Here is a 24229-nt window from a genome sequence, read left to right as displayed (position 1 = left end):
ATAAAAAGTAAAAAAATTAGATTTTAAACTTCGGACGGGGAATTCCTCTTTATTAAAACCGGGAAAAGCCGAGTTAAAAATTTACTTTAAATTAGAAAGGGACGTTACTTAAAATGATGTCCGATTTTTTTTTTTCTTCGGACGCCACTTCAACACACGTTTGAAGGGGCTTTTATTTTTTAATAGTAAGAGGTCCCACCATCTCTATCAACTAATACTTTATTATTAAAGAGGATAACACTTGAAAAGAGTTTTTTTATATTTGGAGTGTAAAATTTCCACTCTATACGGTTTACACCCCCATTGGAGATGTCATAATTTTTTCTCACATTAACAAGATAGAACCTTATTAGCTAGAATACAACATTAGAAGCTTTCAAATTTCAAAATGGAGTTCATTGACGAAGAGTTAATTATTGGCGTATGTATCAGTAGGGATGTCCATCTTGCCCGTAACCACCCAAAATCCGAACAAAATACTTGCACCAAATCCTGTCCGAACTCGACAAAATTCGAACTCGAACCCAAACCGAAATACATAGGGTAGGGTTTGGTCACACTCTCTAAATCCCAACCAACCCGATAATTTAGCCCTAAACCCGTATAACTTAAAAAAACCGATATATCGAACCCCAAATATACTTTCAATTGCATACTACTAATCTCATAAAAATAATGATAAATTTTGGAAATCTCATTTATGTTTAAAATGAAGTATTTAATATATTGGATTATAAAAAAATTATGCCCGAAATTTAAAAAAATTATTTTAGAATTAAAATTCCAAATCATTATTTTTAAATGATATCAAATAATTTTTTACTCGTATAGGTGATAATTACTTCGCGGATTTTTTATTTTGTTTATAGTAAGAAGGGAAATTCCCCATATATATATCAAATAATTTCTTATTATTCATTTATTCATTTATACCGGCTTTAACACTCCAAACACCTAAACCCGAGTAAAATTTCCATTCTATAAGGTTAGGATAAAATTTGAGATGTCCTAATTTGTTCTCACATTAGCAAAATAGAACCTCATTAGCTATAATACAACATTCGAAGCTTTCAAATTTCAAAATGGAATTCATTGACAGAGAGTTAATTATCATCCTATGTATCAGTGTATGGCAAAGTAACTAAGTACACATTTAATTTGCATAAGATACTGAATTCAATAATCATCCTATTTACATGACGAAGCATTGCTTAATGTGCTAATAATACATCTGGTGTCGATTCATGGAATTTTTTTCTAAAGAAAATGAGAAAAGAAATAAAGAATTAAAGATTCATGAAAAAAACAATCAGCTGAATGGAACAACAAGGATTCTCTAATTCTCTCCTTAGTCTCACCCCACTATTAGCCGGCGGGTGACTTAGACGGCAAGCACAGAAGTCTAGAACAGAAAGACACGCCTACCGCACGTCCCACATCTAAAAAAACCGTCCAAACGTGGCAAAGTGCAATAAACAGACCGAAAGTCAAATCTAACGGTTGAAATAATCTAAAAATTTCAAAATCGACGGTTAGAATGACGCAAGTCTGTCAGCCAGGTCATCCTATCTTTTCTCGTGGTCGAAATGATTCCATTCTTTAATTTGCATTTCATTTGCATTTCACTTTTTTAGCTGTTACCCACTTATTATTTATACCCTCTCATTTCTCATTCTTTCCTTCTCCATTTCAAGAGTTTTTAGAAACCAGTAAAACCAAACATTAAAAAAATAAAACACAACCTCGATTCTTCTTTTTTTTTTTTCAAGCGAAGGAGAAAGTCTCTTTTGCTTTTCTATATTTTTTTCCATCTCTACATCAAGGTGAGTTAGATCTGGTATTTGTTATTTTTTTATACGGTTGAGATTTGATTGGAAAAGTTAGATCTTTTGTTTTGTTTGCTGATTAGTAATTGTTTTATGGTTCGATCTGTGATTTTGATGAAAATGATGTGTATGTAGATCTATGATTGTTTATATAGTGAGTGATTCATGATCTGATATTTCTGATTGATTGATTTGTGTATGGTGATGAAACATTAAGAGTTTTGCATGTGTTTTTTTGCTGGATCTGTTGGTTTTATTATGAATCATTTAGATCTGCTGATTTGTTGCATGCAATCATCATGTTCATACGTTTATAAGATTTGGTGGGATTTTTATCAGATAAAAAAAACTTCAAAAATAACAAACGTAGATTAGGTTCTGTGTTGAGGTTATTCGATTTGATTTTAAGCTGAAGAAGGTTGTGTTTATTGTGTATGATTAATCTATAAACTGAAGGCAATTGATTTGAATGGTGGGAAATGCTGAAATCTCAATGGTGCATTTGAGGTCCTTAGTTGGGAGCTAGAATGATAATGATTTCCATTGGTTAGATTGTTTTGTTTTCACACCATTTTCATATTGCAGCATTTATAGAAAATGGCTGATGCCGAGGAAATCCAACCTCTCGTCTGTGATAATGGAACTGGAATGGTCAAGGTAAGCTGTTCTGGTCATGCATTTATCTTTTAATCACTTTTGTAGGTTTTCCAATATTTACAAGTTCCGACTTATCTTTAATTGACAGGCTGGATTTGCTGGTGATGATGCACCAAGGGCAGTGTTCCCCAGTATTGTAGGAAGACCTCGACACACGGGTGTCATGGTTGGGATGGGGCAGAAGGATGCTTATGTAGGAGATGAAGCACAGTCTAAAAGAGGTATCCTCACTCTAAAGTACCCAATTGAACACGGTATTGTAAGCAATTGGGATGATATGGAGAAGATCTGGCATCATACCTTCTACAATGAACTCCGTGTTGCTCCAGAAGAGCATCCAGTTCTTCTTACTGAAGCACCTCTCAACCCCAAGGCGAACAGGGAGAAAATGACACAGATCATGTTTGAGACCTTCAATGTTCCCGCTATGTATGTCGCCATCCAGGCTGTTCTCTCTCTATATGCCAGTGGACGTACAACTGGTGTGTGATCAATCTATAATCTCTTTTTGTTTCTTCTGTCTATAGGACTATCTGTTTGAGCAAAGTTTAATATCATTTGATCTACAGGTATTGTACTGGATTCTGGTGATGGTGTGAGTCACACTGTACCCATTTATGAGGGATATGCCCTCCCACATGCTATTCTTCGTTTGGACCTTGCTGGTAGGGATCTCACTGATTCCTTGATGAAGATCCTCACAGAGAGAGGATACATGTTCACCACCACAGCAGAGCGAGAAATTGTCCGTGACATGAAAGAAAAGCTTGCTTATGTTGCACTTGACTATGAGCAAGAGCTAGAGACAGCCAAGAGCAGCTCTTCAGTAGAGAAGAGTTATGAGTTGCCCGATGGACAAGTTATCACCATCGGAGCTGAAAGGTTCCGTTGCCCAGAGGTTCTCTTCCAACCATCACTGATTGGAATGGAAGCGGCAGGAATCCACGAGACTACCTACAACTCCATCATGAAGTGTGATGTTGATATCAGGAAGGATCTCTATGGAAACATTGTCCTCAGTGGTGGGTCTACTATGTTCCCTGGAATTGCTGATCGTATGAGCAAAGAAATTACAGCCCTCGCTCCCAGCAGCATGAAGATTAAGGTGGTTGCACCACCCGAGAGAAAGTACAGTGTCTGGATCGGAGGATCTATTCTTGCATCACTAAGCACATTCCAGCAGGTGAGTTTTGCAACTTTATTCTAGTCTATTGTCATTATACTTGGTATCTTATTTAGCTGAATCCTTGTTTTTGTTTAACTTGCAGATGTGGATCTCAAAGGGTGAGTATGATGAATCTGGTCCATCCATTGTCCACAGGAAGTGCTTCTAAGTTCGTTTCACAAACATCTGTGGCGAGTTATTTTCAGTAAGTTGGATTTTCGTGTCAAAGTGTCATGTGAACTTTGTTTCTTCAAGAGAAGATATGCGTGGGATGAGGTTAATTTGAGGGAGGGGGATATGGCTTATATTCATTTGCTACTCCATAGCTTCTCCTAGGTAAGATAATATGTACTCTTGTTATTAGGAGAGTTTGAGTTGAAATCTTTATTTGTGATGACTGGTTGTTAGGTGTGAAGCACAGACAAGACTCATCGTTTAATGTCTCCTCAATTTTGTCTGTGTTCAACCTAGTAGCTTGTCTCTAGAAGTTAAAGGAGAGAGGGACCTGTTTTCTTATCTTTGTTTTTTTCTTTGGGAATTTCTGTTAATATTTATTGTATGAGTATCAGATTTTAGAGTCAGTTTGCGGTTATGAACTATTTGAGACGGTTAGATAGTATGGTGCTTTATTGTAATCCTTGTTGGTGTGGATTGAAATTTTTTATCACGAGTTCCGTTATGACTATTACAGGCTTGTCTTTTTTCTTGGTCAGTATTAGTATGTAGTTTGATCATGGATTTTGTTCATCCTTGCAACTATTTCAAGACATAGAAAATGTCTCTTTTTTTAGTTGGAAGAATATATAACCATTTTAAGTTGTTTCTTATCTTCTAAATATTTGGTGATATCCTCATGATGTACACCTGACACTGAATTTTTATTGGAGAAGGGAATAGGTCTAGGTCGACTTATGACAGTGGGCACTGAGGTTACTTGGCAGTGGCTATACTTTCTTGTTAGATATTCCTAGGAATTAGTGCAGCTGATGCTTGCAGCTGGGACGACACAGTGACTGGCTTTCCGATAACCCTATTTCTAGCCCTTTGTATGGTTGAATTGACCCTGGTGTGCAGAGTATGGGTTCTAGTCTTCCAGAACTGTTGCTTGTGTTTCAAACTTAGATTACCTTTAGTGTCCATTATGTAGTCGCGAACACTGAGGTGGTGTTTGGATAGAAAGCTATAAAGGAGAGTGCGGAGGTTGGATCGATTTTGGTTAGGTTGGGTAGAGCTTCAAAAAAATCGAAGCTAGTCTCTGGTTCTTGCTTCTTGTTTTGGTTCCTCTCTATGGACACAGTGATTGAAATTGAAATGGCTTTCTCCTTCGTAGATTTTTTACCAAAAGTCCCAAACTCTTGGGCGCTCATGTACATATATATGGTATTAAGTAGCTGCCGTGTCGTTATATAGTATTAAGTAGCTGTTGTACCCTTTGAGACGACAAGTGAAGTAGCAAGTTATTTTTGTGGTATCCTTGGTTGGAATTAATTGTCCCTTAAAATTTAAGGCCATGCTTCCATTTCCCCCTGTTACCCCAAATACAATATCCCGTCTAGTGAAACACCTGTTTTTATTCAATAAGGGTGCTGATAATTTCTTACTACCTGCTACTGTGTACGCCACTAGCTAATTTATGCAATTTATTCCGAAACTTTTTAATATAGCAATTGACCAATTGTATTATCTTTGTTTGTTGATTAAAATGGTAAACTGTTTATAGACAATTACCTTGTATGTTGGTGGTAGCCACAACTTTTGCCATGATCAAATTATTTTGCCTTCATGGCAATCTATACAGTAAAGTTCTCCACCTCCCTAGCAAATCTAGTCATTGTTCAATGTCTCTCACTTCCAAGACAACCCTATTCTATGCCAAAGAGCATTTTGTGCGTTAAAATAAGACCGAAAAAAAGAGCAGAAAAAAAATTTCTTGGTTACATCAATTCTTTTAAGTATTTATCATACTTCAGCTTCTGATAAGAGGATTTTTGTTTACCATGTTTTTGACCTCAGTGTAGTGGCTTGTCATTATATTGAACATTCCTACCTGATGCTCCATGTTAATGAGGTCGCAAGAATGGAATGGTAAAAATAACTTCGATTAATCTGAAGATTCAAGTTGATTGCATTCCAAATGTGGATCCAAGCATTATAGGAGTATATAATATTTGTGATTTGTCTTATAGTTTTGTTTTGGTTGGGTTATACTAATTTCGAACTTTACTAGACTCGAAACTCTTTCTTCTTCCCTTCAGTGCGCTAATGTGAGAATGTACTTGTACTTGGCTAAAGCAAAATCTGCACTTCAATGATTGCAACATTAACTTATTGATCACAATTGGGGCGGTTTGGGTTTCTTGGAGGGCACTACGATTTCATTCCAAAATCCAAACCAAGCTTTTCATTCACGTGAATTGACAGTCTGGGGCCATGCTTCTCGTTCACAAGAACCACTATCAAGGACAGTAGATTAGAAGATAGTTCAAAAAAACAATTTTATTCATAGTTTTTACTCATGGTTCAAAACCAACAGAATCCCTCGAACACACTCATCCAAGACCAATTGGAACTTATATAGTGGTGCAAAGACCCGACACTGTGACTCTAAGTTGCACAACCATCGAAGTCATTTACGCTGGGGCGTGAAGTGTATGCCACATTGCCACTGTTCTTTAGGCACTTAATTTAATTTTCGCCATCATCTGCATAAATTCTCCGAAAGCTGCAGAAAACAAATTTATGTATCAATGTCCGTGATAGTCTAAGTTAAATAGCAGTTAGCACTAGATTGAGTGTGTGCAAGTTCAACGTACTACGCGTACTGAAGTGTGTCCGTGAAACTGTGATTGTACAAATGCTTGTAAAGAAGACAATGCTGGATATCCTTCAATGCGATTCCTCTCATATAGAAATGCAATTGGATTTAAAAAATTTCGTGAAGGCATATAAGTCAATAAGTGTGATTGGTAGAAATGGATATACTACCATAGTCCGAGTCATGTGGTCCTGGTGAAGCTTCTGGGTGATACTGAAGAGACATGACATTTAGGGCAGGGAACGCCATGCCGGCACAAGTTCCATCATTCAGGTTAATATGAGTGACTTCTACACCTTCTGGAAGTGATGCAGGATCTATAGCAAAGTTGTGATTCTGCCACACACAGAGAAACATGAAATTGATTTGGTCATTGGCATACTGATCCATAAGAGAAACAGGAAGAAGTTATAAAACTTCATAAGAAATGAGCGAACCTGAGAACTAATCTCAACACGGTTGATCCGGAGGTTGCGAACGGGCTGGTTCCCTCCATGATGACCATACTTCATTTTAAAGCATTTACCTCCCAATGCTCTGCCAATCAATTGATGACCCATGCAAATCCCAAAAACAGGGACTTTACCAAGTATTTCTTTCACTATTTCAACAGTATCAGGAACTGCAGATGGGTCTCCCGGGCCATTGCTGAAGAAAACACCATCTGGTTTCATCATAAGAGTCTCTGAAGCAGGCCATGTTGAAGGGACAACAGTGATTTTACACCCATGAGATGCCAAGCGCTTCAATATGTTAAGCTTGATCCCGAAGTCATATGCAACAACCTATATTCCATACACACACACACACACACACACACACACACACAAAAGTTTACTTATAGATTGATATCTAATGCAACGTAGTTTTTTATGACTCACGAAACTAAATACTAACATGAAATCCTTTTTCATCTATTCCTTTGCAGTTGAATTCCCACTCTGAATCTGTTTCATCCTTCCATTCATATGGAGCCTTGCATGAGACACCGTGTATCATGTCAACACCTGCATAATTGCAACAAGAACAAGAAGTTTGTTAGCTGATTTTATTTCTTTACAATTCATGTACAATGCTTTAAACATTTTCACTACTAGCAGTCTACTAAAATTTAATTTTAGAACAGATGTTAATATAATCATGGAATGGATTAAGTAATGCTTTCTTGCTAAGAACTTACCAGCAATGTGCCACGAACGAGCCATTTCCAATAGTTCCTCATCAGTTTTAGATTTTTCGGTGGTCAGTATACCTGTGAGACTTCCATTGTCTCTAACTTTCCTTGTTAGTGCACGAGTGTCCACATCGTCTATTACACATTTAGATGAAGAACATGAACACAATTAAAATGGAATTTGGAAATTTAAGAAGTACAGCCAATATGTTCTGAATTCTGAAATACCACTTACATATCCCCATAATATTCTTTTTTGCCAAGTAATCAACAAGTGAATCTGAGCTTCTCCAGTTTGAAGTACTGAAATAAGGACATTAGAAGGATGAAAAAAGACGTCAAAAAAGCAGATCACACGTGCTTTCTCAAAGCAGTACACCAGGACTGATTAGAAATCAATTTACCTGATACTCAAATTCCTGATCAATAAACCGGCAAGGAAACATTCCTTTGCTTCTTCATCATCTGTAACAAAATGGTATAACCAAGTTTAATCCCAAACGCCATGTCATAAAAACAAATGGTTACTTTCTTTTTTTGGGACTGAAACTTTCCCTACCAAAAGTAACTCCAGTATTTCCAATTTGTGGATTTGTTAGCAGGACAAATTGGCCAGCATAACTAGGATCAGTGAGTATCTCTTGGTACCTAAGAAAGCACTCAAACAGTCACACTTGTTTGTTAGATGACGATATATATATATATATATATATGGCTTGCTACGTCGACATACAAAAATAATAGAGTTAAAAACAACAGAATCCATGTAAGTTCGTAATGAATATTTTGGCATCACCTTAATCAAGTACGCACAAAATTGATTTTTAACTTTCCAAGAACTCCATAATTTTACTACCTCTATTTTGATCAAATACCAATTCAATTTCGTTTTCATTTTTTTTTACCAAATTTTTACTAAAATTTCATGATAAAAAGAGAAAAGAGTTCCAAAAATAATTCTAATCACATAAAATGAAGGGTTACCCCTAGATCAGCCAATTAGGATCGTATATATATTTTTTGAATGTGTGTGTGGGGAGGGGGTTGTGGTCCTACTACAAATGTACTAGAAAGAAATTAAAATTGTATGATGATTAAATCAGAAGGAAATGGAAATCCAATTACCCAGTCATAGATGTGTTAAAGACCACTTCACCAACTTGGGTGCCTGACGCACCAAATGACTTGGCTTTCCAAACAGATCCATCTTCAAGAACCAACCTGGCGTCAGCCACCTTCCATGGTGCTTCTGCCAGGCTTAAATCAGTATTAACGTTTGAGGAGTTAACAAAACATTTGATGACTCCAGAACGTGCAGTTTTAGTTGGCGGTGTCCTTTTGGATGGCCAATCATTAGAAAGATTTCTCAACTTGAAATCCATAGCTACTTTGATTGCCATATTTTCTTCTCTCAAATGCAAGATGGCCTGAAGTCTATATCAACAACTAGGAACCAGTAACCCAGTACTTATAGAAGAATGGAACACATAAAAGTTCATAACACAATCTTTCAAAGTCAAAGGACTATAATTTGGAGAGGAAAGATTTTCTTTCCAATTATGGTTACAGAATTTTGTTGTCAAAACATGGAACATAACAAACATGATATTCCTTGGGCTCCACAGATGCTATCTATTCAATTAAAATTCGCAGCCCAATAAATGGTGAAAATAACTTGATAATCCAAATTTTAGATTTATATAGAGAAAGTTCATTTCGAGACAGAATTTGTATTTAAATATAGAAAATAAATCTTTTACACTTAATAAGAAAGTGGAAATGTGGCGATTTGAAATTGTAATGTTTAAATGATGATATATTTGTAAAGCAATTTAATGTGCCAAATTGATCAACATTCCCAAAACGGAGGGAAATTTATTGTTTAGAAATGGAAGGAATTTTGAATTATTATCTGTTTCTTTTTTCAAAATTTTATCATCACCAAAAAAATAATAAGACTAGCAATTCAAGAAGAGTCCAAGAAGAATGTTTATTAAACGAGCTTTAAAATATGTTCAAGATCGGTTCTTCTATTAAATGAACGAGGCGATAAATGAGCAAGCAAGCCTGAGCAACTCGGCTCAAATTCCACTTCTATGCTCTAATGCGCACATAAGGGAAGAAATGCAGTTCTTTATGCACCAGCGGCCAGCCCTACCAAGAAAATGCTATTGTGAAATGTCGCTGTATGCCTGTATCTAATTTAAGATAATTAAATTTTAAAAATTTAACAATGCACTTATGCACCAGTATTTTTGCTCTTTTATTTTTCGAAAGGTTCTCAAATTCCAATTTTCTATATATTTTGTTTTCAAATGTATCTGGTTTTATGATAGGTATTCTTTGAATGTGGCGGGAATGACCCAATCAGGTATTCATTGAATATGTCATGAATGACATGTTAGTGTAATGATAAGTGATATTTCCTAATATGCGGGATAAATTATGTAGTATCAATTAGACTTCAATGTCTTAAATGAGGTTTTGATTATGAATGGAAGTTTGATTGGTTGAGATAAATTCTTTTATTGTGATCAACTCTGTTTTTGCAGGAGAGTAGGATCCGTTAATCTTGTATGCATGGGACATAAATATTTTACCCTAAGATGACGTGTTGGCTTAAAGGTAAAATATATAAAACTCATATTTAAATAAGTTATCATATGTGTATTTAATAAGTGAAATGTAAGTGGTTTTTATATTGTGAGTTAATTTGGAAAATGGGTTATTAGGGTTTTATTTCATCCTGAGTTTTTAGATAATTGAATAGGGTGACGATTGAGATAATTATATCCTGGAAAATTCTCTATTTTAGATTTTAAGAAAATTTGGGGTGTGACAGTTTGGTATCGGAGCTTAGGTTAGCCTAAATTTGAAAAGTTTAGGTGATCCTCGAAATGTGGTGATTGGGTGTGTTTGAGTTTAAGATGTTTGGAGTACTAATAGAAGTCCGTTTTGTTTTAAGGTGGTGGCTGGAGATGACAATAACATTACTAGTACTGGAAGTAATACAATATCTGTTGATTTGAGAGCAATATTAACTTAGTTGGTGCAAACTATTTGGAGGGGTCAACATGCTAATTTAGGGGATCTTTTTGCTAGGAGAAACAATGATTTTGCAACTTTAGGAGGCCAGAAGTTTAGGAGAGAGAAATGGGCCATTGATGTTGAGAAATGGGTTACTATGTGTGAGTCCGTGTTTGCTAAGATGCAACTCACTGAGGTGCAGAAGTAGGAGTTGGCTTCTTACCAGTTGGAGGGGTCAGCTTTATTTTGGTGGAGGTCTATCAAGAATAATGTGGATGTAGAAACTATGACTTGGGAGGATTTCTAGGTAAGATTTGAGAGAAGGTTTGTTCCTAATGCTGTTAAGGAGCAATTAACTGAGAAATTCTTTAATCTGATCCAAGGAGGGAAAACTGTTACGGAGTACGTGACTAGGTTCAATGAACTATCAAGGTATACTCCTTATCTAGTTGATACCCAAGTAAAGAAGAACTAGAAGTTCATCCGTGGACTAGAGCCATATCTATCGAGTTATTTGATACCCTTTGATTCAGAAACTTTCGATCGCGTGTTAGATTTGACATTAAAATATGAACAATTGGATAATGAACCCAAAGATGAGAAGTTTAAAGAGAATGCCCAAAAACAAGTCAGCTTACATCTTATTTCTAGTCAACCACGTCAAGGGCAGAGAAATAAAAGTCGGCATCACCCATATAATAGGCAAACAAGTAAGCATGTGAATAAGGCCGCTAGTACTTCGCTAAAGAAATTTGATGGTAATTGTTTGAACTGCGGGGAAGTTGGGCATACTATTCGAAGATGTTCTAAACCAAATGAACTAGTAGGCAAATGTTATAAATGTGAATAGTTGAGACCCTATGTTAAGAACTGCATTGGTTAATGTTAGGTATGTTTGAATTTGTTATTTACTAGTTCCTCTATTGGTACTTAGCATGTAAGAATTGATCGTATGATTAATTATAAAAATAAAATGCTTGTTGTTTTAACGGTTAGTTTCTTATGAAATTTATAATCGAAATTGTTCAGTATGTTATAGTGTTGTTTTCCTAACGGAGTTTTCTATTTTAAGTAAGTATTGGCTAAAAAGAAATTGTTATTTTAAAATTTCATATTTGAGTAATTTGGAATTATCCAAGGAATAAAGAAACCCTTTTGGTAAAAGTTGGATTTGGAATTGTTGATATTGTCCAAGTTATGTATACTGTTGGAGTGTGATCTAGTGTGCATACCACACATCATTAGTGTTTGATCCTATGTGATGGTAGAGAACTTGTATGCATCGTTGGTGTGAGAACTAGTGTATACTTGCACATATCGTTGGTGTGTGAGCCAGTGTGCATGCCTCACATTGTAGGTGTTTGATCCTATTTGATGGTGGACATAGTGTAGGTCGCTGATGATATGAATCAACCTATACCTTTTATATATTCATTTTGAACAGGTGGTATTTGTGAGACCCTGAGGGAACGGTTAATATTTTTTTTAAACACCAAGATGGTGGATGGAATTTGTGAGTTTTTTTTTTAGCAAAAAGATTTGACTGGGAAGATTGTTAGGAAATGAAATTATTAGATATATGTACATTAAATGTGGAACGCTTAAACTAGTTAGGAAATACTAAGAAATGAACTAATTGCCTCGGTGTGATAGGAACTATTTTGTCTTCTTAGTATGATTTAACTCGAAAAATATGAATATGTTGAACTGAGAAAGAATGATTTTAATTAAGTGTTGGCAATTGAAGAAACTAATTACGTTTATTCTTTTGAGTTGTGTATACTAGCGTATATGCGTGTTTCTTGGGTTCTATAGGTTTATGAATACACTTTCAAGGTTAATATACCCTGATGTTAGATATGTTACATTAATAGAGCATGTATGTCACTAAATTTTCTTTTTGTCATTTCTATTATACAACTAAGTTGCTATGATATTACTAATTGCTTGCTTGCTTCTATATACTTCGAATCTCGGGACGAGATTCCTTTTGAGTTGTGTATATTATAACACCCCTTTTTTTTTTTATATTTTTTTTCCTAGTATCATAATAATAATAATAATAGATAAAACAAAAAAATAGGATAAATATTAGTTAAGGATAGAAAAACCATGTAGGTAAAAGATAAACCTTCATTCTTGTTTTTTCGGGGGTTTTAAAAAACAAAAACAAAAAGGAGTTCACACGTAGAGATTTTTTTTTACATAGAGAAAACAAAAAGAGAGTTTTTCACATAGAGGAGAAGAGAGGTTTCTTGTTGGAGATTTACTGATAGCTGATATCAGTGAATAGTAGGAGCGTAGAGCGTATCACGAGTGAGTAGTTATATTTTATTTTTTCTATTTTACCGAACCTAGAGTTTTACAGTTTTACGGGATTGAAGAAAAAACTAGTTTTCCACTCAGTATTTTTGTTTTGCTTATTCTTATGTCAATTTTTTTTATCCTGTCGAATTGATAAATTGTTAAATGTTAACATATTGATTTGCTTAACTGTGAAACTATGAAATTGAATTGTTAAAGCTTTATGGGCTGTTAATGGCGGCGTAAACCCAAAAGAAGAAATCATCCTGCATTTTGTTTGAACTCTTATTGTTGTGGTTTTGGTTGGTTTATTATTGGTGGTAGTGGGGTGATTGAGTGATGGGAAGTGGGGCGGCGCGGCGATCCAGTTGGAGAGAGTGTGATCGAGGTAATGAAATCGAGTTTTTACTATATCATTATGTTGGGTTTTGATTAGGGATTAAAACCGAGCGGTTTCGGTGGGGTTTGGGGGTTGTTTGAGTGTTGTCGAAATAGCTTAGGGACGTTAATGGCGTCGAAACGCGACTTCTAACGAGTGATGGAATTGGGTTTTAGTGGTGTCAAAAGATTGGATTTTTTGTGAGGAGTGAAACCGATGGGGTTAGAGTGGAGGAGGGTTGGTGGTTTGTGGTGGCTAATCGGTGGAGGTGGCGAGCTGTGAGAAAGAAGGAGAAGAAGGTAGCGATCATGTTCATTTCTTTTTTGTTGGGTTTGGGCCGAAATCAGTTATGTGGGCTTGGTTGTTTTATTTTTTTTTTTTTCACTTATGGGCTTAAGTTTTAGTTGGGATTTGGGAAAGGCTAAAGACTTTGGGCCTTAGTTTTTGGGTTTTTGGGTTAGATGAGTTTAGGACTGGTTGACTGCTGTTGACCCTTGGCAGGTTGACTGATGTTGACCAAGGTTGATTTTGACTAGTTGACTTTGATTAGTTGACCAAGTTTGACTTTTAACTCGGATGATGATTTGGTCTATTAGGATAGGTCTAGGGCTATTGCGTGCTTGGCTTTATGCTACGACTTTATATATATACGTGTGTATGTGTATTAACTATTATGTGATATTTCAGTCTTTTATAATATACGACGCTATAACACTTAGACATCAGGAAACATGTCACCCATATCTTTATAACTCTACACACCTTCTAGTTGAGATAAAAAGAAATGTTTAATTATGACTAGTGAAGTCATGGAGGAAACCGCCATAGAGAGGAACTAAAGTATTTGTCTTGCGGGTTGGTTCTATTCCTCGAGTGTATACGAGAATGTAAGTCTGGATTCCATGAATATACGGAATGGCCTGTTAGTTTTATGCCCATAAGAGGCTTGGTTTTATGAGCATTAAAAGTCCAGAGATGGCTGTGACTCACAAGTACGAGTTTACAAGATGGATATATGATATTTATGCGAGACAAATAAAGCTAAAAACTACGAAGGCTTGATTCCAATCTTGAAAGATTTGGATACGTATGCAGCTTTGAGCAAAAGTGCAGCCACCATATTATATATTATATACATTAGTTTTAGTGATAACTATATGTGTAAATGTTAGTATTAAATTGTGTACGTGATAGTGATGGTTTAAAAAGATATTAATTAAATGTGTCATGAAGAACTTGTTGGTGTTATGATAGATATTCTTTGAATGTAGCAGGAATGACTCAATCAGGTATTCATTGAATGTATTATAAATGACATGTTAGTGTAATGATAAGTGATATTTCATAATATGCGGGACGAACTATGTAGTATCAATTAGAATTTAATGTCTTAAATGAGGTTTTGATTATGAATGAAAATTTGACTGGTTGAGATAAATTCTTTTATTGTGATGTCTAATTCTGTTTTTGCAGGAGGATAGAATCCGTTAATATTGTATGCAGGGACGTAAATATCCTACCCTAAGACGATGTACTGGCTTAAAAGTAAAGTATATAAAACTCATATTTAAATAAATTATCATGTGTATTTAATAAGTGGAATGTAAATGGTTTTTATATTGTAAGTTAATTTGGAAAATGGGTTATTAGGATTTCGTTTCATCCTGAGTTTTCAGATGATTAAATAAGGTGACGATTGAGATATTTATATCCTGGAAAATTCCCTATTTTATACTAGTAAATAGTAAAGACTAGAGATAGAGATGGGATCCAATGGCTGAATCACTGCTGAGTAATAAAGGAAATGTAGGGAACTGAACCATATATGCTAAGAAATAACGGTCTGGATGTTCAATCTGATTACTTCAGTGCACCTGTTCTACGAGTTAGTACTAACCAGAGCTCAGTTTATAATGTACTATTGTACTACTTGGAAATTTAAAACAAAGCTCCTAGATTAGCATAAGATAAACGTTAACTAAGCACGAAATTAAAAACTAAACTCAACCAAGTGTTAAGATCTAGGCATTATAAAAAGAAAATGTGTGGGTACATATGCAGTTATTCTTTTCGCTCCAGATAAGCTTATGCAAGTTCAACTGTTACACTATCGTCAATGGCGGGAGAAGGTTCCCATATTGTATTAATCTCACCCTGAGCTACCGGACCAGGATAGTACCTCCTGCAGGAAACGACCATTGAATTGGAGCTTCCAACAATTGAATTTGGCAAACGAGTCACAATGCAAGTCCTACCCTCTCATCAAATTCTTCGGCCGGGCATTCATTTACTTCTTTATGTATTGCATGTGGGAATCGAGCTAAAGAGTATATGCATCATGTCAACAAACATTTTCTCTATAAAATCATGCAGATCTTGAACGGAAAAGTAGTCATGATGACTGACAAAAGTTACAATGGCACCTACTTCATCCCCTATGAAATCAGAAGGCAATGCAGTTTTTAGCCCTTCAATGATCACAAGTGCCCGCTGCAAGCTGGATCCCTCAAGAATTACAGGAAGAAGGCTACTAAAGTTGTAACCTGTCCATACAGCTTCTGCAAGTTTTAATCTCTTCCTATTCTTCAAGCTCACAGAATTATCTCTCTTACCAATGAATTGAATCACTTCATGGGCTCCTTTGTACCAGAGATTCACCAAGTGTGGGTGGTAGAGAAACTTAGGCGATTCTTACAAGGAGTGCCACTGAAAGGGAGGACACTTCAATACCTTCTTGATTAGGATGAGCTGGATCTTTGAGTTCCATTGTGTGCAAATCTTGAGAGGGATCAGGACTTTTTGAGAGGAGTTGGGACAGATAAATTAGTGACTCGCTCGCTCTCACTTGCATCCATCATTTCATTTCCTTCACACTTTTCCCCAGAGACCACTCATCCAGCCTTTATGGGAATCAGATGTTCATAGTCCTCTATCTGTGTGTTGTCTTTATATATGTCTTCAAAACATGGTTTGCAGATGCAGAGAAGAAATGCAAACACACAGTCAAATGGAATGTAGACAATAACAAGTGCACAAGTAATCACATACCGCATTAGAGCCTCTGTCAGATTACATAAATGCTGGCTTAGCTTCACTGCGAGAAAAGGACTCGAATTTCTTGGATCTCTTTCTTCGTCAGACTTATTCAAATTTTCTAAATCTATTTCTACGTCATGTGTATAATAATTCATTCTTGTCTTGCTATACAACGCAAAGAATCTAAAGCTAGTGGCAAAACTTCCCACGATAATAGTTACAATCTGCATCACAACTATTATCCACAGGCAGAAACCCCTCGACAGAACTCCAAAGTATGCGTTCTAAATACATCCAGCTAGTATCAATATAGCTAAACAAGGTATGCAATCACACTCACAAGTTGACAATTTTGGTGCTTACTTTGTACAAATTGAGGATTTGAGTTATGCCCATACAAGTAAGCCAACTTCAATCTCTCTAACAAACTTCCATGGCTCTTTGTGAAGAGATCTTTGTTAATATCAAGATAAAGATCCTTTTGACGGTTAATTACGACAGCAGAGAACCACATCAGAAAGAGCAGTACTAGCATACAGCTCATTATTATAATATGTTCTGTTCTGAACGTGAAGATAACACCCGTGTTAATTTGTATACAAATGTCGACTACAACCGTCACCACCAAAATGCTCAAGGCCGCCATGTTTGTCAAACATTCCGACTTCTGATTTGCTCCGAGAGAAGGCATAAAAAATCCCATTGATATGCATATAAGAGTGGTCGCAGTAAGTTTTGAAATTTGATCAAGAGCACTTGGCATTGGTGTTGTAAGGTTCACTGGGAGTTTTGCAGTTGCAGAAAGTAGAGTCAATGTCACTGAATTCAATGAGAACAGTCGACATGGTATCCATCTTTTCCTGTAACGAAATCCGGATACAATGTCATAAAGCATAGCTACGAGACATACCAGAGAAGCTGTGGTTATGTATAACCCAATCACAGGCACAGGTAAAGAATACTTGGCAACATCCAACTCTATTTTTTCACAACCCTGTTTCTCCATGGTCTCTCCTTGATCTGTCTCACTGGATAGAAGAATTTTCTATTGATCTTGCCGTTGAGGAATTTGGAGAAACCAAAGTGGATGAGTTAGACAGTATATGATGTTCAAACAAACAATTAGCAGATAGAACTGCTATTTATTTAATTAATTGATATTATCAATGCTTGAAACAAATAAACCTAGGTTACATGGACACGCCATATTTTGAAAAAAATCCGTGTCGGATACGTATCCATGTATCCGTGTCAGACACATATTGCATGTAATTTACCTCGAATTTTGATATTTTGCTGTGTCCGACAATTTGTACCCGTGTCCGATACGGACACGACACACCTACCCGTGTCAATGTAGCCTAGAAATAAACTGTGATAGAACCTAGTCAGCAACAGGGGATAACCTGGCTCACACGCACATAGGAGAAAGATTTCATCCTTTTTGTTTTCTGATCTTTCTATGAATTTCATAGGGAACAAACAGTATTACATACCTGTCAATCTTTTTTTTCTTTTTCTTTCTAATAAATATATTCTCGTATCCTAAAAAAAATATTATCCAACTAATAGAACATCATCTAAAACTAATGGAGCTTCATGAGACAGCAAATAACATGGAAGTATATTGAAAAGTACAAATGAAGCACATTTAGATAGGATCAAAATTGATACGCAAAAAATATCAATATCACACACTTTCTGATACTTAATTCTGATGTCCCCAAACTTAAGGAAACAAAAACAAGATAACCAAATTAAGTCAATCAAAGCTTACCTTGGTATAACTCCATAAGTTCAAGGGCTTTGTCCTTATACTTGCCCACAAATTTCTTGATGAACTTTTCATCAGTGATAAACAATGCATTGGCAAGTTCTACGTCTTTCTCAAGTAAACACTTCGAGATCAGAAACTCAATAACATTCAACCTCGGAATAATCCGCTTATACAAGCTAAGACCGAGTACGTTTGAGTTTTTGGCAACACGTTCAGCCTCCCAATTCTTTCCGTTCATGAAAAAATCTAATCCAATCCTAAGCTTTTCCTCTGAAATAGCTATGCACGTAGGTTGGCTTCTAATCGCCAAACGAATTTCCTCATCTGACCAGCCAAAACTTCTAAAAATTCCCATTTTCACTTCTCGCTTAGCCTTACACATACTTGACAAGTCACGAACAGCATAGACGAACATCTTGCGAGAAGGATCAAAACCCATTTCAAGAACTTCTTTGACCGCGTCACTAAAATTATCATTTTCTTGCCAACATGCTCGATGTCCAATCAAGATTATTTTGGTTATACTAGAATCTGGTACACCAAGATCACGCAAGATCTGAACTTTGGGCACCAAATGTTTCTGAGGATCCAAACGAAGAAACTCAACACTACCCACTTTGATTATTGCTGAAATGACATTCTCTTCTCTTGGCAGTAACGTATTGAGCAGTTGGAAACCCGGGATGATCGTGTTTTCTAAACTGGAATGTAAAACGTTATAGCATTTTGTAAGGAATTGACATATGTCAGTGTCGGAAAAACCAAGCTGTTTGAGATATTGAAGTTTGGGTTCAAGGGTTTTGTTTGGATTGGACAAGAGAACCACAGGTAATTTACTGATCATAAATGTGATTTGAGCATTGGTAAATTCATATTTTTGGAAGAACTTCAAAACTGAGTCAGGATTAGTTGTGCTCTCAAAGTGAACTCTTTTAGCAGCTTTAATAGCTGCTTCAGTGGAGAGACCACACGAGTTTTCAAGATAGGAAACTGTGAACGAGGATGAACAATCATTTTTAGTACACTTTGAGAATGGTTTGGAGAATGGGATTTGTATATAAACGAAACGGGTATTCAGATTTCTACTTCTATTGGCTTGAAACAGCAATTTTCTACAAACAACTAAACAAGACATTGGCATACTATGAAGAGCAAAGGAACTACAAAACGAAACGGTTTTGGGGCAGAAGGATTTGAAGAAGACTCGAAAAACAAGTTGGACAAGAAAACGCCGTCATTTTGTTAAACCCTTGGGGCTTACTGAAAGGTGTGAAACAACTATCGATATATTGTGGTTAATGACCTTAATGCACCGCAAAATCGATATCTACCGAAATTCCGTCACCAAACCCAAACAAAAACAAACCTGAAATAACTAATTAGAACATCTTTAGCATAACAACAAAAAAAACACCAAAATTTTGAACCAAACAAAAAAAACGCCAAGCAACTTTAGGAGCAACATAAAAAAAAACCAAGTAACTCCGCGGTTTTGCCAAAATCGCGCCACTAAAGCCCAACTAACATGCCAAAGCCCACAAGGTTTTGGCAAAACCGCGCGGTGTTCAGAACACCGCGTGCTACTTCTATATAAACAACTCCAAAGCCGCGCGGTTCAGTCACTTTCACCTCTTCTCACAATTATAAAACCCTCTCTTTAATTAAAAAAAAAACAAAAACCTACCTAAACTCTTAAAATTTGATATGGATCCTTTTGAACCTTTTGACGGTGATAATTGGCGATTACCGCACGACATTGGCGATGAGGAAGTAGAATACGGTGGGGGAGAAGACAGTGGGGAAGAAGAACCCGAGGATGTCGCTACCGGGTCGATAGACATCCCTATGTAATCGAGTATCGGATGAACGACTTTGATTGACAATTTGCACCGAGAAGCACTTGATATGGAAGTTGTGTCTTCTACACGTGATACAAAACACGGTCGAAAGTCGCGATGGCTAATGCTTTCGTAATTAATTAGTTTTGATTAAATATTTTGAATATTAATTAGTTGAGTTGGACCAATTAATTATTTATCTTATACGCATTATTTTTTTTTTATAATATCAGCATGTTGTTGACTACAGAGTTAGATCGGCTTTACTTGGTGTTAGAGAGTGGTGGAAGGTTATTAGGAGTTTGGATGAGTTTGTACATATTAGAGATAGTATTTTGTATACACCTTTAGGTATGTATTTTGATTGATACGGGTTATGAGAAGGCTGATTGGGCAGTGGTCATAGCTTTAGTAGAAAGATGGTGGAGTAGAACTCATACATTTCATTTTCTTTGTGCGGAGTTAGGGTTCACACCACTAGACTTCAGTATGATTTCTGGGTTGAGTATCGGTATAGGCCAACCGATACCTTTTCATACAAATTATGAGAATATGGATAGTATGCTTATGAGTTTTCCTCGTTTGGGTGCGGATGCTTATGATTCTTCTGGGATTAAGCTATCTCATATTAAGATTGCATATATGGAACCCCTCTTGCATCCTGATACACGAGCGGAGTTAGCTTTGACTGTTCTACCGGGTAGTGAGGGTGCTGATCAGTATGTTAGGGCTTTTTTGATGTTTTTTTATTGGACATGTTTTGTTTCCCAATGGTCATTCTATGGTATGACTGGGATATTATGCTTATGTATCTGATTTGCATACTATGAGAGATTATGACCTAGGTAGCTCAGTATATGCCACATTGATATCGGTGTTAGATAAAGCTTCAAAGACATTCGAAGTAGAAGTCCTCGATTTAAGGATTCACGGGACTTTTAGAGATTTGGTTTTATGAGTACTTTTCGATGTCTTTGTCCTAACATAGACATGATTCGCCGATACTAAGCCCTAGATTTGCTAGTTGGTCGTATCTCACTTGACTCAAATGAGGCGATTAAGAATAATATCCAGTATGGCTCGTGCTTTCGATTGATATTAGATCATTGTCATCTATTGAGTGGAGACCTTGGCGTTTGTCTCACCGCCTTTGACGATCCAAATGCAAAAGATGCTTGTGTGTTGTCACGCCACGAGTTGTTTTTTGCGCCGCGTGGGATTTGCCGGTTTGGTAATCTTGTGGAGACAGATGTTGGAGGCAGATGACTGGACGTTATGGAGTTCCATGTGCTCCCATGCCAGATGTTAGTGATGCAAAGTCGTGGGGTAGAATTCAAGTTCATGAAGTTCATGAAGTTCATGCCAGTGGTGGTCCTTGGCCAGATGCATCTTCTTTTGTTGTTGATCAGACTGCTGATCAGTATTATAGATGGTGGAACCGTGTCTCCATGGGTCCGTTGTTGCCTCCTGTTGGTCGGGCTAGCAACTTCGAGTTTGTAGGCCTGGAAGGGATGAGACGTGAGCTACGTATTCCTCATCCGCCACAGCCTGTTTACAACCCACAACCTCTGAATGCATATCGGCCCGGCTCACGGTAATCCGCCAAGAATCCTCAGATGTTTGCCGTGTGTGGACCTGATGGGGAGCCTACTTATATTTCCATTCCTGAGGTGCTTCATGCTCGTTTCTCTGAGTTAGAGCCGCAGATTGATCAGTATACCATGATGAGTTTAATTGTTTTATTTATCTTCTTCATTATATATATAATATGTACTCACACTGTATTTTCTTGGATTTTCAGGCTGAGGTTCGGGAAAGATATGAGAACCAGGTTCTTATGTTTGATGGGATGATGACTGCCCTGTATTATTATAGCCAAGAAAGAGAGGAGGCATATTCTCAGACATATCAGCAATCCCAACGTGCGTATGACGAGACTCGAAAATCGTATAAGGATATGCAGCAAGTGTACACGCAGCAACAGGGATATGAGGAACTTCAGGCTGAAGTAGTTAACCTCTGTGCAGACAGAGAAGATCATCAGTCTCAGACTAGGAACTTAGAGGAGTAGCTTCGGAACGTCCAAATAGAGAGAGGATAGGGATCGAGTGGTAAGGGCCGTAAGAAGAGAGCTAAATAAATTTGATGTAATATGATAGGTTTTGGATTATTTTGGATATTATATGATTATATCATAATCATAGATTTTGGACTGCATAATCATAATCATAGGTTTTTAATTTCTTTAATTTTTTTGATTTTGAATTACAATTCTTAATTTCTTCAATTGCACAAATGTTAATTTCTTAACTTCTATGCACAACTCATAATTTTCAAATTCTATGCACCACAGTTCTAATTTTCAGAAAAAACCCACGCGGTTTTGCCAAAACCGCGCCATAGAAGCCCATTTAGCAGCCCAAGCCCACGCGGTGTTGCCAAAACCGCGTGAGTGATTTGATACAACACCAAACCTGGAACCAAATATTGGTCGATTTGGTGTTTGGTTTGGTATTTTTTTGGTGTTTTCATCAACATGTAGTTCTCCTGAAGTTGAAAAAACACCAAATTCTTGATAATTTGGTGTTTGATGCTAGGTTGATATCACTACTAAAGATGCTCTTATAGTTGCTTTAGGGGTATCCATTTTTGCTGTATGTAAATAGAATTTTGGAGCAAGGAATTTATCCGATTCTTGTGCAAATAGAATTGTATTAGTTAAAATTCATTCACTCGGGGAGAGACTCATTTTGAAATGAATATCTACTAATCTTTTGACTAATTAGTATTCGACGTTGAGAATATATATTTTTCTCTGATCAGGAAGTTATATTTTGATTTGTAAACTTTTCTAGTCAGACTGGCACTTTTTCCATGATTCAAATTCATTTAGCTTACGAGAGAGGTATTGTCTAGTTGTCCACAATAGATGATGCTCCTAAACAAATTGGCCTGCTGCAGTCAACTACATTGACATAATCATTTTTGCGCCAGCTTCTTGATATTGAATGGGGTCATGGGGAGCATATATATGACCCACTATAGAAAGTCTTCGCGATGATTGAAAGTAACCAATAAACTGATACTGTTTTACAGAGTAATCAATATTTACCAGTGATATCTGCAACTGTTTTGCCGTTAGTGAATGATTTCTACAGATTCAAGGTCCCAGTCCCCATACTACAGCATCCTAGCATCGCTCTTCTTGTAGTCGGTACAAAAAGGAAAATCCCATGGCCATTGCTTCTAGGTATAAAAGTAATAGATAAACATAGTATCTACAGCAAATTTTGGTGAACTGTCGTGACACAATTCACAGTTAATGCGCAACAGTCTAAAAGCCTGATCAACCAACATACAGTAAATGACAAAAACAACAAAGAAAGTTAATACCTTTCTCCGCCAGTTCAGTTAAGATAGTTTACTTAGTACACAAATCCAACAATTACCACCTAAACAATTCTAGACAAACCACATGTTTAGAGGACAAGCATCAGGAACTGTATAGAAACAAATCTTGCATTAATTTTGTTCACGTACCTCTCGTCCATTGCAGGTTTGTACAAATGGAAATAGAATGTAAAATATGGTATTCGTAATGTCAAAGCGAACTCTCGAAGATGCTCTCGAGTTCCAGTCACTTCAGATAAACCGTGCAAAGCAATCCTTAACTTCAGATACAATGAAAACCATGTTGAGCAGAGTTTCCATGATGCAAATATTATACCTGTGGTAGACACATCAGAATGTGCTCCCAAGCTTCCTGAAGGTAATTACCATCTTTGATGGCGATCGAGATAATTGCCTGTAAAGAGGACATATGTAGTAAACCATCTTTTAGATATGGTATCTAAGGAAGAAAACAATGCTTATCCGACATGCTTATCTCTTTCTATATAACAAAGCCTATTAGGCAAAGAGTTCCAAAATAGGGAATCAAGAATCTCAAAGAAAGAAAAAATATGTAGCTAGTGTAATCTAACCATTAGGGAGAGACAGACACACAGAAAGAAAGAAAAAAGAGGTAGCCAAAGAGTTCCATTGATGGTGGACACAAGTAGGAGGACAGGACGCAAACACTTCAAAAACAACTACGCTAAAGCATGTTCAACAGGTATGTACCATAATGAAATAAAGAGGTCTTCCTCTGCTGAAACTGTAAAGATGTACAAGAAAAATCCTATCAAATGCATGTGTAAATGTGTACCTTCATGGCATCAACATTCTTTTG

The 24229-nt window shown here is 36.5% G+C and overlaps 3 protein-coding genes across 5 annotated transcripts; 1 reads left to right on the top strand and 2 right to left on the bottom strand.

Moving 5' to 3' along the window:
• Nucleotides 1–1601: 1601 nt before the first annotated feature.
• Nucleotides 1602–4333, top strand: LOC147490525 (actin-7). Its single transcript, XM_086569650.1, has 5 exons — nucleotides 1602–1823; nucleotides 2412–2483; nucleotides 2572–2965; nucleotides 3053–3666; nucleotides 3752–4333. The coding sequence occupies exons 2-5, from the start codon at nucleotides 2424–2426 to the stop codon at nucleotides 3815–3817; spliced, it is 1134 nt and encodes a 377-aa protein (XP_086425776.1). The 5' UTR covers nucleotides 1602–1823; nucleotides 2412–2423; the 3' UTR covers nucleotides 3818–4333.
• Nucleotides 4334–6126: 1793 nt separating this feature from the next.
• Nucleotides 6127–9202, bottom strand: LOC147490524 (carbamoyl phosphate synthase small chain, chloroplastic-like). The gene is made up of 9 exons (XM_086569649.1): nucleotides 8763–9202; nucleotides 8197–8285; nucleotides 8042–8102; nucleotides 7873–7940; nucleotides 7644–7772; nucleotides 7361–7470; nucleotides 6901–7248; nucleotides 6634–6799; nucleotides 6127–6370 (listed from the first exon to the last, which is right to left on the bottom strand). The coding sequence occupies exons 1-9, from the start codon at nucleotides 9035–9037 to the stop codon at nucleotides 6321–6323; spliced, it is 1296 nt and encodes a 431-aa protein (XP_086425775.1). The 5' UTR covers nucleotides 9038–9202; the 3' UTR covers nucleotides 6127–6320.
• A 6486-nt stretch (nucleotides 9203–15688) lies between these two features.
• Nucleotides 15689–19531, bottom strand: LOC147490523 (uncharacterized). 3 transcript variants are annotated; one of them, XM_086566585.1, is made up of 2 exons: nucleotides 18161–19531; nucleotides 15689–17243 (listed from the first exon to the last, which is right to left on the bottom strand). In XM_086566585.1, the coding sequence occupies exons 1-2, from the start codon at nucleotides 19299–19301 to the stop codon at nucleotides 17209–17211; spliced, it is 1176 nt and encodes a 391-aa protein (XP_086422711.1). In that variant the 5' UTR covers nucleotides 19302–19531; the 3' UTR covers nucleotides 15689–17208. The 3 variants fall into 3 exon arrangements, with proteins under 3 accessions (XP_086422711.1, XP_086422713.1, XP_086422712.1); XM_086566587.1 differs by having other exon boundaries at nucleotides 15689–17436; nucleotides 18161–19444; XM_086566586.1 differs by having other exon boundaries at nucleotides 15689–17428; nucleotides 18161–19444.
• Between the last annotated feature and the right edge of the window lie 4698 nt (nucleotides 19532–24229).

Source organism: Coptis chinensis, chromosome 6 (assembly GCF_015680905.1).
Source record: "Coptis chinensis isolate HL-2020 chromosome 6, ASM1568090v1, whole genome shotgun sequence".
Classification (NCBI taxonomy): Eukaryota; Viridiplantae; Streptophyta; class Magnoliopsida; order Ranunculales; family Ranunculaceae; genus Coptis; species Coptis chinensis.
This window is presented reverse-complemented; position numbering and strand designations above follow the sequence as displayed.